The 16,599-nt window shown below is 30.9% G+C and overlaps 3 protein-coding genes across 10 annotated transcripts in view; 2 read left to right on the forward strand and 1 right to left on the reverse strand.

The window, feature by feature from the left end:
- Positions 1–2,820, forward strand: part of LOC130668121 (uncharacterized) — a 35,354-nt gene extending 32,534 nt beyond the window's left edge. For all 7 annotated transcript variants that reach the window (XM_057470219.1, XM_057470220.1, XM_057470222.1 and 4 more), the window contains one exon: positions 119–2,820. The gene's annotated coding sequence lies outside the window, so the exon portion shown is untranslated. The remainder of the gene's footprint in view (positions 1–118) is intronic.
- Positions 2,821–2,949: 129 nt separating this feature from the next.
- LOC130668128 (profilin) lies at positions 2,950–10,976 on the reverse strand. Of its 2 annotated transcripts, none has more exons than XM_057470236.1 (4): positions 10,771–10,974; positions 10,454–10,599; positions 6,931–7,200; positions 2,950–4,131 (listed from the first exon to the last, which is right to left on the reverse strand). In XM_057470236.1, exons 2-3 carry the CDS (start codon positions 10,562–10,564, stop codon positions 6,931–6,933), a joined length of 381 nt encoding a protein of 126 aa, XP_057326219.1. In that variant the 5' UTR covers positions 10,565–10,599; positions 10,771–10,974; the 3' UTR covers positions 2,950–4,131. The 2 variants fall into 2 exon arrangements, with proteins under 2 accessions (XP_057326219.1, XP_057326220.1); XM_057470237.1 differs by lacking the exon at positions 2,950–4,131 and adding an exon at positions 6,154–6,355 and having other exon boundaries at positions 10,771–10,976.
- A 328-nt stretch (positions 10,977–11,304) lies between these two features.
- Positions 11,305–16,442, forward strand: LOC130668122 (nucleolar protein 10). The gene is made up of 10 exons (XM_057470227.1): positions 11,305–11,818; positions 11,895–11,940; positions 13,132–13,346; positions 13,423–13,559; positions 13,640–13,852; positions 13,944–14,172; positions 14,240–14,948; positions 15,029–15,302; positions 15,991–16,087; positions 16,174–16,442. Exons 1-10 carry the CDS (start codon positions 11,750–11,752, stop codon positions 16,273–16,275), a joined length of 2,091 nt encoding a protein of 696 aa, XP_057326210.1. The 5' UTR covers positions 11,305–11,749; the 3' UTR covers positions 16,276–16,442.
- Positions 16,443–16,599: the final 157 nt, after the last annotated feature.

The raw sequence follows: 16,599 nt of genomic DNA on the forward strand, positions 1-16,599 counted from the left end.
GACATTACAATTTATTACTGTCATTATTGTAGTGATACTAGTAATTATAATTACTGTAGTTAATTACTGAAATCTGAAGCTAAATATATATATAAATATATGTGTTTTTTTGTTGCAGTGACATTGAGTACAGGGAGAGATTATTTTAAGGGAGAGACTTTAATTTTAAAAATAAATACGACGAATTTCTGAGGCGGAGAGATAGAGATGTATTTTCTAGAGTCCAGTGACCGGAAGTAAAAGTGGTACGAGTGTTGAAAGACGATATAATAAGTGGCTTCGAAGTGTTATCGCCCAAAGATACCGTTCGATTTTTAAAAAATTTACAGAAGTAGTTGCTCGCAAGTAATCGCCGCTTTGTTTGTTCTTCATAGTATATATATTTATATATATGTACTCTGAAAAACAGGATACAAAATAATGATTTTTTAACTAGAGTAATTTACATCAAATGATAATAATATATTATATATTAATTAATAAATTAACTAATTTAAATATAAAGGGGTCGAAGTATTTTTTCATATGCGCTTTGCTCGAATGGAAAAAAAATGAGTAATTAAAATTTTTAATAGTGAGCACAATGCGTTGTCGTAAATACAAATACTAGTCGAAACGAGATGCAATATATTTAATCGCTTGAACGCGAAGCGGCCAGGATATGATGAAGCAAATGGATAAAAAAAAAATAATAATAATAATGTAGTGCAGTTTTGTCAAGAATTTATACGCCTGCAGAGTTATGCGACTCAAGTCACCGCGACAATCGATTAACGTGGCTGATAAAAATCGTTCCGTTAAATTAAATATATATGCAGATATATAAATAACAAAATAACGTATCGGATTATTTATATATATGTTACGTGGACATAAAAATAATATTTTGAGTACGAGTTGATGGCATTGTCATTAAAATATAATTGTGTCAATGTCAATCTGGTTGATGCTGAAATATAAAGATTTATTATTGTAAAAGCTTATGGTAAACCGCTGAAATTTTAAATAATATTTATATTTATATATTTGCCGCTGCTCAATGATATTTTACAATGCCCAAGAGTCATATATATATAAATATATACAGAAAAAAATTATTTCTTGACGTTCAAATTTTTAAAGTCCTGAAAATTTATGATACTAATTTACCCGACTAATAATTTTCGATCCTTTTCAAAATCACAAATTAAAAAAAAATATTTCAAATATTTGCACCCATAGTTTTTTCAATTTTCTACCCGTGCATTTTTTTAGATTTTTTTTTTTTGTAATTTATCAGTTTAAAAAAATTCGCAAAATATTTCTTACGTCAAGAAATTTTTTTTTTTCTATATATACATACATATATATATTTACTCATATGTAAACATACAGCGGCGACAATTCCATTCGAGTAGGATTGTTGTTGACTTAGTTGATATACTCCATTAAACAATTACTATATATATCTTCATATTAATAGTTAAATTGTAAAAAAAAAAATAATAATAATTAGCGATTATAATTAAAGATGGTTCTTAAGATCAACAAGACTATTTAAATCTTATTGAAGTAGTTTACTTAATAATTACTATAAGCTGTTGAGAATGAATAAAAAAACAGAAAACGTTTTTGTGACCCAGACCCAAGTACCGAACTACATGCCTTAAATTTAGTAAAGAGATTTAATTAACACTTATTTATGTATATTGATGAACCTGGCGCACATTACTCATGTATTAATTAATTAACTAACTAATTAATTAGTATTAATATTAATATTAATATAATAGACGACACGTTAAATACGTAAAAAAAAAATAATTGTAGTATAAATATATATAAACACCATGTATTTATGTACCGCATATAAATTTATGGGCAATATATTAATAAGCAGACTCTCTTGGTAGTTTACCGAGTGACATTGTATTTATTAGAGCCTGTGATGTATATATACTTATATATTAATATATATATACGTGTCTAGCGTATTCATTTTTATTACCAGTTATTCACGATATTAATAAATAATAATAATAATAATAATATTAATAATACTAACGTATCAACTGACAGTTAATTATTAATTTTCATCCTTCCGAAAACTTTACCACAAAGTTTAGTCGCAGTCGCCAAAGATTAAGTACAAAATCTGTAGCTTTACCAGAACTCGAGAGTCTAGATTGTAACTCTGTTGACTCGGCTAAATTCTGTGGATTTAAGTCAAGGGAGAGATAAAAATAAATATATATATTTAATAATAAAGAAACTAACAACTGGAAAATGTCTCGTAGTTGACAGCTCGATCTACATCTAAATCGTTGATAAATTTATTATTTTAATTAAGGGATTTTAAAAAAAGTATGAAAATTTATAACTGTACGCCCTCGCAATGGATTTGTAAGCCAAAGTTAAGAGATTAATTATTTAAAAAACGAATGGTTAAATTTTAAAAATACTCATAGAAATTACTGTACGTTTAAATGATTAATTAATTAATTAATTAATGATTATTACGAATCGTGGTACTAAAACCAGTAGATAGATTTTTTATGTGTATGCAAATTAATAAGTAAAATAATCATGACTTATAATCGTCGATTTAATTAGTAATTAAATAATAATAATGATAATTAAATAAAATAAAAGTTGCCCGCGTTATTGATATAAAAAATAAACCCGAGAATGACAAGAAATTTTGTACGTAGTCTCGGTAATAACACGTATAGATATTTTATAAAATTGTGTTTTATTTTTTTATTATTGTCAAATTAATTTACTTACCTTTTCAGAATTAAAGATTATTAAAGAAAAAAAACAAATATAAGATTATATATAATTAATTAATTAATAATGGATTTAAGTAAATAACTATTATTGTAATAATAATAATAATAATAATAATAATCTTCTAATCTTATCGAGGACGTTTTTAAAACTATAAACTCACGTTTTTTTGTACACCACTTTATACAAATTTATTACTTTATTAACACAATCTTACTTTTGATGTATGCAAAAGAAAAAAAAAAAAACTTACGATAAAAAATATCGTTTTACAAAGCTAGAGCTATAATAAAACCGGCATGTGGACTTCCTTTCTTACATTTCCATTATTATTTAAACTCTAAACTGTCATCAGTTATTGAACATGTACTGAAGTTAGCCGGCAGTTAATAATTTTTGAATTTTTAAAAAACGATAAATTAGAAAAAAATATTTAAAATCCACTTATAGATTTTTCTATTGTCACGTGCGTTTGTGAGTGTGAATTTTTAGCTGACAATTGGCAATTTTTTATGAGTGTGAGTAGCAGACGAGAGTTTGTAAATTTGAAATAAATAAATGTATAAATTAAAGTGAAATTTAAAAAAATGCGCGCGCCAATTTTTCGTTGATCTAAATACGCGTTTTTTTATTTTTGTTCGACTTCCATTTTAATTATTTATTCTAAAATTTAAAAAATTGACAGCTGTCAGATACTGCAGTTAGCCGACGTCTAATAATTTTTGGATTTTTTTTTGAAGCGACAAATTAAAAAAAAAAAAATTACACTTGTAGATTTTTAAATTTTCTACACATGCATTTTTTTAGTTTTTTTTTAAAAAGAAAAATCCGAAAATTTTTAATTGTCGGTTAACTTCAGGATATTTTTCAAATTTAAAAATAAATAGAATAGAAAATACGAATTTAAATATTTGAAAAATACGCGCCTTTTTTAAATTTATTTATTTAATATTTATAAACTGTCGTCTGCTAAATTCACACTCACGCATATTTTTTGTAATTAACGTTAAAAAAAAATTCAAAATCTGCTAATTGTCTGCCAACTTCAGGATCACCAAACAACTTTTTTTAAATTATTACTGTTGTCAATTATTTATTTAAACATTTAAAAACTTTAATTTTACTTATTTAATTAATTAATTAATCCATCTTTTAAATCCTCATCAATGATCTCGTCTTATAAATCTTGTTCGTAGTCTATTTAAAATTCTCTGGTGATATGAGTTTTTAAATTTCTTCTTCTCGCGTCGCAGCTCCAACACAATCCAACAACATGTATGCCCTTATATGAGAGGTAATCATCAGTACACCTGCAGTACTCGTGCACAGAAATACAACATGGAACTGCGACATCCAGACGGACTAAAATTAGAAACGGAGTTGAAGAAATTAAATTTAAAAAAAAAAAATAAACTTTAGACACAGAAAAATAAAATTTCATGTCCGGTATGTAAATATTTTTTACAATTATATCAATTTTTATTTCTTTTTTTATCAATAAAAATTGTTACATAGGTAAAGTATCTGATGTCATCATCGTTATCATCATGGGCTGGCGCTTGGCACATTTTTGACAAACTGACAAGCAGCCACGAAATTATTGCGACATTTAAATAGTGTATTGTTAACTAGTATTTTAATTAATCATTTATTTATTCATTCATTTTTATTTTTTTTTCGTAGTAAATAGTAAGTGCTAGCAGTAATAGTGTAGCGAGGGAATAAGTTGTAGCGATAGTATTAGCAGCAGCAGAAAACGGTACAGAAAATTACAATACATGAGTTATTAATTTTTAAAATTTATAAAAAAACTGATACTGTTATTAATTTTAAATTTTAAAATTACACTGAACTCTACGTACACAAACATAATTTTCAAATTTTAAATACTGACAGTTAAGTCAAATACAAATACATGTGCACGTTAAAAAAAACTGAGCGACGGGATTTAAGTCTAGGTCGTACAAGTTTTTAAAATAAAACTGTCTTCTATTTCCTTTTATATATTTCCTAGTGAAGCTTAATGCAATCAGTTGCATCAAGTCCTTAAAAAGACCGTCAACTTGACACCAGTGATCCGGTTGACACACTTGAGTCAATAGAGTTTGAATTTACCGGTTTTTTATTTTTATTTAGTATCAATTGTTGTACAATCGATTTACTTTTATCCCGTCATTCAAATTTTTTTTTAATCATTAATGACAAAAATTGACTCGTGTCAGTGCAACGCAAAAAGATTTACATGGATGACATCTTCATGATTATTATTTTTATTATATTATACGTGTATACAAATAGTAGTAGTAGGTATCGCTGCTTGTTTTTTTTTTATTTTTTCAGTTTTCATTACAAATTTATTATTAAAAAAATCTCATCGCGCCCATATCTGTTTTTTTTTTTATTTCATTATTATTATTAATATTATTATTATAATTATTAATTATTAATATTATTATTACTTATTATTTTTATTCCATTAATAAAAAATCTCAGCAGTTTTATGACACATCGCACTATCTTATACAATTAGCATGTAATGACAATGAGTAGCTAGAAAAAAAAATAAAAAAAAAAAATATTTAATGAGTTTTGAGGACCGCGTTAGTCTTGTCACAGGTAAAGGATGCAGCCGATCGATTCCCGGACGCCGCTTTGGTTTTCTTATCACGCTTTAGCCACACCGTCGCGCTATTATCTTTACTTCCACCGTTACCTCTTTCTCTTCATGTTCATGTTCATGTTCTTCCACCTCCTCTACCTCAATCTCCTCCTCGTTCTTTATTTTTAATTCTTATCTCCAGACCTCAACGTGAACTTTCTTTTGTGGTTCATTTAATTTCCTTCTGTCTCTCCCCTCGCTCAATCTGTTTCTCTCTCTCATACTTCATTATCATTGCACACATACAATTACAAATACAAATGATTACACATTTTAATATTTTTATAAATTTTCACACTTTTATTTATTTTGTTTAAACTAAAAAAAAAAAAATTTTTAAAAAGAAGGCCGTAACTTCGATAAGAATAAATCGTTATCGTAATTATTTTATTTAAAATCACCCATAATTATATTAATTAATTAATTTATTTATTTAGAAAATGATTTACAAAACATTTTAAATTATTACTGCATTATTTCAATATTGTAACAAACATTTTATTGTTTTTATCAACAGGCGCAAAAAAATTTAATAAAAATCCCATTGAACTCGCGGTTTTTTTTTTAAATTTAAATTTTAATTTTAATATCAATTATTTTTCCTCTTAAATTTTCTCTCGCATTTTTATTCTCTTTCATACACAAAAACCCACACGACGTTGAAGAATCGCGAGCAGCGGCGGCGGGCTTGCGGCTCTTCCCGGCGCTTCTTTCATCGTGCGGCATTATCTTTTTTTTTTATTTACGTTACATTGTTCATTCGCTGTTATATTTATTTTATTACTTTTCATTTACTTCATTATCTTAATCAAGTTATCGGCTGTACTGTTATCAATATCAATATCATTATTATTAATATTAATATTATTATTATTAATAATTAATTAATTAAAAATTAGATAGTTTTGTATTGGTTCCCAGAGGTTACTGCAACAAAAAAATAGGTATCGGCCGTGAGCTAAATTGTTAGTTTAGGTAAACAAATAAATTATTATCTAGAGCAATTTAATTTATAGCTTTACTATATTTAACTTCAAAAAAAAAATAAAATAAAATGAAAGCCGGGAAATAAAAATAAGAATCAAGGTAATCGATAAGAGAAAATGCGTGGGTGAATATTAGAGTACAGTATATACATGTATATATAGAAGATATATAGAACGTATGTTAAAATATAAAGAAAGATAAAGAAGTCGTGTAGTACCCGAAGAAGAAGAAGAAGAAGAAGTAGCATGCGTGCATTTTGGGCGTCAACGAAAAAGCATCAGCTCTTCTTCTCACAAACGGTTACGTGAGATTAAAATAGATTTTTGGTACGAGGCCCAACAAGTAATTTAAAGTGAGACCGTAAGATTTAGGTCTCGGGTTTCTTGCTTTGAATTTTAAACGTTTAAAAATATATTTTGTAAAAATAAATAAATAAATAAATGAATGAATGAATGAAGGAGTAAATGTAAATATATATATATGTATTTTAGTAATTAAAAAAGTTGTTGACAAACCTAATAGCCACAAGTAAGGAGGTAGTCACCCAACTTTTCGACTACCGAAGCAGCTTGCTGTGGTTGGATTGGATCCTCGTATAGGGAAACTACGACTGCTTGCCCCGTTTTCATGCAGTGGACACCAACTTTACCAAGTTTTGCCCTTATCACACGGTCCGTTCCAGACAAATAGATATACCTATTGCCAGCCAGAGTCACGCCTGATGACGTGAGAATTTCCTGGGAATCGAAACCCTGGACCAGTTTTGCCAGCTCTTCTTTGCTTACCTAAAAATACAAAAATTCGTTTGATAAATTAACAATTGGCCACTAAAAATGAATTGTTTTAATTATAAATAAATCTAGAGATGCTGGCACTACTCGGTAATCGATCAGTACTCGGTACTTCCCCTTTTCTCCCTCTCTGTTCAGTAAAGGCCGACGAACTGATGTCTAAATGACATTCCGACTATCGATTATTTTGTCCACTTTGTTCAGCATAAACCTCCACTGCCTTGGCTATTACTCTTTATCCTCCTACCACTCATATACTTATCATATATTTACATTATATAAAATAAGTACAATAAACTTTAAATAAATGAATTTATTAATTAATGGCAATGACGCCGAGGATGACGATATCGGCATATCTCTACTCTACTCATGTATTAAAATCACGAGGTCTTTGCTACTACAGCTCAACCTCTCCATGGTCAATGACGAATGAAAGTGAAAGACGATCGATAAGAGTATCACGCTCTACTTGACATTTCGTTTTCCAAATCCTTTCTGTTTCGCTGATCGTCCAACGACCTGATACCACCGTAAATATTCCATTAATTAATTAATTAATTAATAAATTATTAATATCACCAGCCAACTCATACATACTCCAATTAAATCCAATAATTCACATCTTGCCCATATATAAATTCTAACAAACCGTGAATCTGCAGAGAAATAAAAGTTTATCTCCACTAGACGAGTGAAAATCTTCATAATCAAGGTCGTCATGGGCATTAGGATTTATCATGATCGCGATCATGATGAGCAAGAGTACACTTGAGAGATTTGTACAACTTGGAATTACTGATTATCAGATTATCTCCGAGTTTAACGAATTAAACACACATGCATCTGTGTACACATCAATATCTACATCTAGTTAGACATCATCAGCGTGTGTGTTTAAGTAACAGGGTTTTTTTATCTCCATGTGAATCGTCTTTACAGCTATAATACCATACTCTTCTTTACGCTTTAGTCTACTCCAGTATACCCGGCAAGGCATGACATAGACGAGCAGGTTTGAGAATAAACGAATGTTCGAGAAAGCATACGAGGGGACGAGGACGAGTGAGAAATATCGCTGGAAAGTGAGACACGATATTGAAGGAGAGGAAATATATATATACATATATTTATATATATATATATATGTATGAATAAGCTGTGAGTGTGTCGTACTTGTGAGTCACAAGGAACTCTCGGCGGTCGACACGTTACTGGGCTTCATGATGAATCATTCAGAAGACAGTTGTTTCAACAAACCACGCAAATATTTTAATATTTTAAATATTATATTTTTTAGGTACCATCCATTCTATGCTCGACTCTATTTACAAACTCCTCCAGACTTGGCTGTACTGTGGATAGAAAATTTCAATTAGTATTCAGTTATTTATAATTGCGATTTATGATTGCAATTTATAATTTTCTAATCCGTTGATAGAAAAATCATCAGAGTGCGACTGGGCAATAAAATGATTTACGTTTTTTGTTGGAGTATTGTTGATGTTGATGTGGGTTTTTAAAAGACCGAGGAATACGATACGCTCCTGAAGCAAGGATGCCGTCCGTTTCAGCCGGCTGTCGCCATTTTGGCGTCCGCAACCGGAAAGTGTGCACGCAAACTCTCCAACGCGCGTGGCAGCTGCCGACTTTTATCTTCTCGCACAAATGCACAGGGAGAAAGAAAGAAAATACATATATATATGTATAAAAATAAATGAACAAAAGATAAAAAATTTAAAGGAAAGATTGTATTCCCTGGAGAAACAATGAAAAACATAAAGGCGTTTTCACTTGGACTGACAACTGATCTACTGTCTCATTATTACGATAGATTACTTTTTTAATTAAATAAATAAATAAATAAATCGTATCATGCTTCAAGTATTTAATTGCTAAAAATTTCTAATTAAATCCATGCTCACTCTATTTACTCCAAACAAATAATCTATCGTATATTTTATCAATAGACAATTTTTATCAACGTCAAAATTCAAATGACAATTCTTGGTCTTTTGACATTTCATAAATTTTTGACATTTGCTATATTACTTTTTACATTTATATATTTTTTTAAATTATCAGTAGTCATGAGGATAAAAAAAAGGAAATGAGATAATTTGCCAGTCGCCATGTTGAGTTTAGAAAATATAAATAAAAAAAAACCGTTGGAAGATCGATCAACGCGAGGCGGCGGTTTTAGCGAAATTCGAATACCACTGCCACACCCTCTTCGTCGTGCGGACACATATCAGCCCTTTTAGCTTCAGCTTCATCTGTTGTCCTCAGAGTAACAATGCCAGTTGATAATACTGTCAAACTGACAGAATAATACCTCTAGCATAATAAATACATACGTCCATCCATCCGCGTATGTAAAACTACATACATTCATACATACATAAATTTATGTATATATATATATAACAATAATCGATTGGCTGAGAGAGCCGCAGCGTGACTTTCGTCATTATCCGCTTCTTGACATCTCATCAAGCCAATGATCCGTCTGCGAAAGGCAACGAAATAAAAAAAAAAAAAGAAGTTATTCTGGATCGATGCGCGCACGCCCTGACGTAAAATCCCTCGGCTTTAAATAAATATATTTGTGTATAGATTTTCCAGGACTATTTTAAGGATTCAGTTTACAGATGCAGTGAAATCGATGACTTTCGGTCATTGTCAAAACTCAGGGTACATCTACGTGGCAAGAAGCGCGCGCTGTATCCCTTTGATAAATTAGTGACCGTAGGAATGAATGCTAGCAAATGTTTCGGGGTTAGAAAATGCCGTGTAACCGGCACGGAGACCTTGACTACCACCGCGTCGAGAGCAATCGTGAGGGCCAAGCCGGTAGGCATTATGGCGTACAGATGTCCGTTTTATCTCGTAATATCTTCTTTCTGTCTCTCCCTCCTCTCTCTACCTCCAACATAAAATGACACTAAATATAATATTTTAAAAAATTCAAACTACAACTCCTCGGTCGTAACTGACGCAAAGAGAGAGGATCCCAAACTTTTTCAGTTTCTTTTTTAAAACGAAACAAAGCTACTTATCGCTCGGACCACATTTTATAAACCTGATAACTGATATGGGTGTGTATTATCTACGAATAACAAACAAATAAATTAATAATACCGAGTTTCGAGTATCGAGTACCGAGTTTAGTTTTTAAAATTTTAATTTTAAAAAGTGAGGACCCAATGGCCGGTATTTTTTAGGTAGCATACAACAAAGTACTCACTTCAAAGCCGTCCGATTTCGCCCACAGGTTTCCATCGTGGCCGGCGATTGCTGCTTTCGTCACGCACCTCGACGCGAGCAGCTGCTTGTCAATGTAATCCTGCCAGCTCATGATTAACCGGTAAGATTTCTTCCTTAAATCAACGTCTTCACCACAACAAAAAAATATTTATTTATAAATTCAAATTATTCCTCCAATAATTATCTATATCTATATCTATCTACCTATATGTATGCATATATTTTTCTATATATATATATATATACATATAAATGTATAGATAACTCTTAACTTTACATAAATAATAATTGTACCACCTCTACTTCTATATTAATAAATGTCTGGGTTTTGTCCACCCGCGAATGGAGACTCGTGTTGAAGATAAAACGGCTAAGACTTAATAATATTTTACGGCACTGGAGACACCAGAGCAGTCACCGTTGACTCACGTCTTTGGATAAGAAGTTGAGACTACGACACGATTCGTTCGACTAGTCGTCTCTCCAACTCGCACGTCGCGCCACCCTTACTTTTAACTCTCTCTCTCTCTCTTCCCTCCACCAGCAGCTTTCCGGAGCATCAAAACCCAGCGGGTCTGTATCTACTCCTAACTCCTACCAGGTCCACTCTGCCCCCAATAAAGTCCTGCCGTGATTATAGACATCCAGGAACCGGCGGTACCAACCCACCACCACCTAAAACCTAATTACCTCTTATCTGACAGTAATTTAAATTTAAACGTCATATAATTTTATAATTGCATACAAACTTGCATTTTACCTCTACTTAAATTTAATTATGCTGATAATCATTTTTTAATTAAAGACTGTTTCAGTTTCAGCAGATGAGTCATTTAATTTTCTGGACAGGGTCGTAGCCAATTAATCGCTTTTTTGGAATTTTCTGTGATGGAGATCAAGTGAAAAATATGACAGCTCAATGATTGGAAGATCATTGATTATTATGGTTGCGGAATAATTAATATAATTAACGAGCAAGCGCCAAGTTTATGAGTCATCGGATTTAAAATAACGTCGGTCGTCATCTTGCTCGAGGCCCTGACAATGTTACGACGAGGATGACGTATTTATATTTTTTTTACCGGCACATTGCCAACTTGGTTGTGTTGGTGATGTTGGTATACTCTGTGCTCGTAATGGAGTAGCTGCTGGCGGGGATTTAAATAGTAGAGGGCAGAGGGGGTGATCATACTCCACGTGTTTTAAATTTTGAAAACTATTTGTTGTAGTTTGGTATGTATTGAATAAATAATTGGTATTTAAATAATATAGCAAGATGATGCACGTTGCGAGTCCTAATGACATTAAAATTTATGATCTGAGTGCTGGGATATCACTTCCAGAGGTAAGTTGGAATATTTGTTAATTAACCTAGAAATAATTATATGTAAATATAAATTTGTTGTTGTTTATTTTTGCAGTGGATATCAGCACAAAAAAGGAGAAGTTTATTAAAAAAACATGCGCGTGAGTAATTTATTTTTTTTTATCAGATTTGGTGATATTTATTTATTTATTTATCGGCTTTATCATCTTGTCTCATCCCCAAGGAGCACACTTGCCTTTGTGACATCTATAAAATAGTTTTTAGGCTACTTTTTGATGTCAATAAGGCACCAATATGCTGACAAAACGATCAGAAATTTTTGTCACCGAAAAAATGTCTACTGAAAAGAGTTAACACGAGTGAAGACAAAAAGTAAATTACAAATAGTGGTAAAATAAGTCATGTAAACGACTTTTCAATTGAAATAAGACAGGAAAAACAACACAAGTTTTCTCTGTCTTCGGAACCAACATTTGCAGGTCGTATTTATACCAAAAAAAGTGACTGAGACAAGAAAAAATTTGTCTTATCATTTTGAAAGACATCTTAAAGTTGTCATCACAAAATTACCCAAGCAGAGGCAACTTCAAGATTTCTTTTAAAAGGACGAAAAATTTTTTTTTGTCAGCCAAGTTTTTTCTATATAAATAAGACAGAAATGTTGGTCATAGGAAATTTTATGACAGTAAAGTTGGCGGACATCTGACAATTTCTAAAATTTTAAAATAATAAAATGAAATTTTTTTAACAAAAAAATTAAAAAATTGACTTTTAGAAAATTCTAGTCAGTATGTGCATTTTTTAAAAATTTTATTAATTTAATTGTTTAATTTTTTTATATATAATTTAAAAATTGTCTTATGTCTGCTACATTTACACTCATGAAATTTTTGTTATTTTATCCGTCATAGAAAAGTCATTTCAATTAAAAAATCGTTCAGATGATGACTTATTTGTAATTTAATTTTTGTCGTCACTTCTGTCAAGTCAAACAGATATTTTTTCAGTGACAAATTTCTGATTATTTTGTCAACATTTTGGTGTCTTATCGATGTCAAAAAACAGCCTCAAACTACAATCTTATAGAAGTCATTTTATAGCATGTTAGCGATGCAAATTATTTAATATCTTTGTTGGGAAAGATGACAAAGATCTCAAAAAAAATTTATTGAAGTACAATAATCATTAACTAAATTTTCTGTCCTGTTCCTCAACAACCAGTATGACCTTAAACCCGATTTATTACAAACAAGATCAAATTTCTCCAGTATTTGAGGAGTAATTTTGGCTCTTTATGGTTTTGTGTAAAAATACTGATGATTTTGTTGCAGGTCTGCGTAGCGAGATCCAACTTATACAGGACTTTGATATGCCTGGTGTCAGCACGTCTGTCAAAATATCTAGAGATGGACAGAGTATTTTAGCGACAGGAATTTATAAACCGCGAGTTAAATGTTTTGACACCAAGGAACTGTCGATGAAATTTGAACGATGTTTCGACTCGGAAGTTGTCAATTTTCAAATTTTATCTGATGACTACAGTAAAGTAAATGCAGTTTATTATTTATATTTTACTTGCTGTTATTATAAATTATAATTATAATTTTTTTTTAATTTTTTAGCTCGTATTTCTTCACTGTGACAGACATGTGGAAATCCATGCCGCCCATGGGAAATATTACAGACTACGAATACCCAGATTTGGTAGAGATCTAGAGTATCATTATCCTTCATGTGATTTATTTATTGTAGGAGTCAGGTCAGCATCCGAGTCTAGAATTTAAATTTCTAAATTAAAATTTTAAGTATAATATTAATAATAATTATTTTATTTTTTAGTAATGAAATATACAGATTGAGTTTGGAAAGAGGTCAATTTTTAAAACCATTTGAATCCGAGTCCGCGGCAATAAACAAATGCGCTATTAATCCAGAGCATCATCTTCTGACTGTCGGTACTCAGGAAGGAAAAGTCGAGGCCTGGGATCCCAGAATTAAAGATAAAGTCGGCAGTTTAGATTGCGCTTTTTATTGTGCGACACAAAATTTGAGGTAACGCTAAATTATAATTAATTTTTTTTCAAACCCAGCCTCAAATTTTTTCTGCCAACTTGGCCCTGATTAAATTAAATTATTATTTTAGTATGGATACGGTGCCATCAGTTACGTCATTAAAATTCAAAGGAGGATTAACAATGGCCGTAGGAACAGCCACAGGTCAAATTTTACTGTACGATATTAGATCTAATAAACCCTTTTTAATGAAAGATCACATGTACGGCTTACCAATAAGAGGAATTGAATTCAATGATAAAATGGATTTAGTTTATTCAATGGATAGTTCTATTGTCAAAATTTGGGAAAAAAATACCGTAAGTATTTATTTTATCAATTAATTAATTAAGTACTCGATTAATTGATTAATTGACTAATTTACAGGGAAAATTATACACATCAATAGAATCAAAATCAGATTTCAATGATTTATGTGTAGTACCAGATACCGGTTTCTTATTTATTGCGAATGAAGCACCGAAAATAAAAACGTATTTTATCCCAAGTCTTGGACCTGCGCCATCTTGGTGCAGCAGACTCGATAACTTGACAGAAGAAATGGAAGAGACGAATTACGAAACAGTTTACGATGATTATAAATTTGTGACTGAAAAAGAATTAGACGAATTAGGATTTTCTCATTTGAAAGGAACGAATATGTTGCGTGCTTACATGCACGGTTACTTCATGGACGTGAGACTCTGGCGCAAAGCTAAAGACGCTATCCAGCCGTTCTCATTTGAAGAATTCAAAAAGAAAAAAATCCGAGAAGCGATAAACGAAAATCGTGCGAGTAAAATTAAAATTGATAAACTTCCTCAGATTAATAAGGAGCTCGCTTATAAATTAATGGAAAATGAAACGAGTAATAAGAATATTAAGAAGAAAAAAGGAGCTGAAAGTTTACTCAAGGACGATCGTTTCAAGTCTCTCTTTACCAATCCAGATTTTCAAGTTGACAAAAACGCTGAAGAGTTTATTCTTCACAATCCAGTTATTGCGCAGTTGGATAAAAGCAAAGAGAAAAAATTACGCGCTCTTGAGGCTAAGCAGCCAAAGGAAAAAATACTCACTGCTTTTGATGATGATGACCGTAAGTATTTTAAATTATTATTATTTATTGTAAGCAAAAAAATTTATACATGATTTATTATTTTATTATTATTAATATAGATCGTCAAGATTCCGATGATGAGTTATTACGTGACTCGAGTTCTGATGATGACAAGCCCTGGTCTGAAGATGTTAAGAAGAAGTATCGCCAATTGAAGCGAATTAGGAGAGAAGCTGAAGAGAATGAAGACGAAGACGAAGATGATGATGGAGATAAAGTTAAAAATAAAGATGACGGCGGGCGAGATGGGGATAAAAAGCAGCCGAGATTTTTCGAAGTCAAAGAAGGTGTCGAATTCCGAGGAGGAAAAGCTTACATGAAGAAAAGAAATAAGTTAGTGTTTTTTAAATTGAGTACAGTAGGGTCTCGTTATAAGAATACGCGTTATAAGACTCTTTTCCTCAATTTGTTAAAACTTTTGGAACGTTTCTCCCACCAACTATTCAATAAAAGTTTTGCGACGAACCCTCGCTTTAAGACTAACGACCGGTACGACTAAAATCGAGATAAAATGTACATACATAAAAATTGTAGATTGATCCCACCGACATCTGATCCCATCAACAATTGATCGTCAATTGATTTTTATCAACAATTAATTTACATTATTTAATTTTTTATATTTACAACAGCGAATTTTAATTACTCATGTCATAGTAATTAATTATTTTATGAATTTGTCAGTGGGATCAGTTGTCTGTGGGATTACTTGTCGGGGATCAGTTGTCTGGGATCAGTTATCATGGAACCAGATGGACAAAATTCTGTTTATTTATGATTATATATAAAATAGATTTACTGTATAATAAAGTAGAGTTGAACCGAACACATAAATAAAACGCAAAACGGTGATAGTCTTATAGCGAAGCTTAGGCGCAAACGCTGTTAAACACAATAGTGGGGGTACCTCAATTCTAAGAATTTTTTCCCCTACAGCCCCGAGCAAGTCTTATAACGAAATCCTACTGTATTTTAATTGATAATTATTTTTTTTATTGTTACTAATAAAATTTTTTTTCAGAGCGAGTTTGGAAGAACGATTACAGCACGAGGAAGCGAGTTCGTCAAAAATAAAAGGCACTCGGGGCAATAGAGAGATGACTTTTACTATTAACAAGGTAATTAATAAGTTTTGTAATAGACAATAATTTTTTGTTACTGGTCAAGAGTTTGCTGATAATTTTTTATTTTTTTTCTGTTACAGAAAAAATTCGGAAAGGGCAGAGATGCTGTCAAGCACAGAAGAGCTGATCAAAAAGGTCTTCTGAGACCTGCGGGTAATATTGGAAAGCGGAAAAAGTTTTAAATAAAAATAATTTTTTATTTTGTCAATTTATTTTTTTTTATTTTTCCTATTTATGTACATATTTAAATTTATTGTATGTAATTTAAGTACGGAGGTTTGAGTGGTTTATTATAATAAACTTTGTTGAATAAAAATAAATTGCGTGTAATTTATACCAACGGCGATGCGATGTAATTCAAATCTTAATTGCCGCCAATAAAATTTATAATTTCGTACTGATTGGTCTGGAGTTTGTTGTAATCTGAAAGTGATTGCTAATAAATTATTTATTGTGTTTACTTTCAACAAAGTATCAGTTTAAAAAAAGTGGGAAAATATGAGTAA

Source organism: Microplitis mediator, chromosome 5, assembly GCF_029852145.1.
Source record: "Microplitis mediator isolate UGA2020A chromosome 5, iyMicMedi2.1, whole genome shotgun sequence".
Taxonomy (NCBI): Eukaryota; Metazoa; Arthropoda; class Insecta; order Hymenoptera; family Braconidae; genus Microplitis; species Microplitis mediator.

Coding starts and splice junctions, on each gene's coding strand:
- LOC130668122 (XM_057470227.1), top strand. CDS start 11,750: ATGATGCACGTTGCGAGTCCTAATGACATTAAAATTTATGATCTGAGT. Junction 14,173..14,239: donor AAATTTGGGAAAAAAATACC/GTAAGTATTTAT, acceptor ACTAATTTACAG/GGAAAATTATACACATCAAT. Junction 16,088..16,173: donor TGACTTTTACTATTAACAAG/GTAATTAATAAG, acceptor TTTCTGTTACAG/AAAAAATTCGGAAAGGGCAG.
- LOC130668128 (XM_057470236.1), bottom strand. CDS start 10,564: ATGAGCTGGCAGGATTACATTGACAAGCAGCTGCTCGCGTCGAGGTGC. Junction 7,201..10,453: donor CGAAATCGGACGGCTTTGAA/GTGAGTACTTTG, acceptor TTGTATTTTTAG/GTAAGCAAAGAAGAGCTGGC.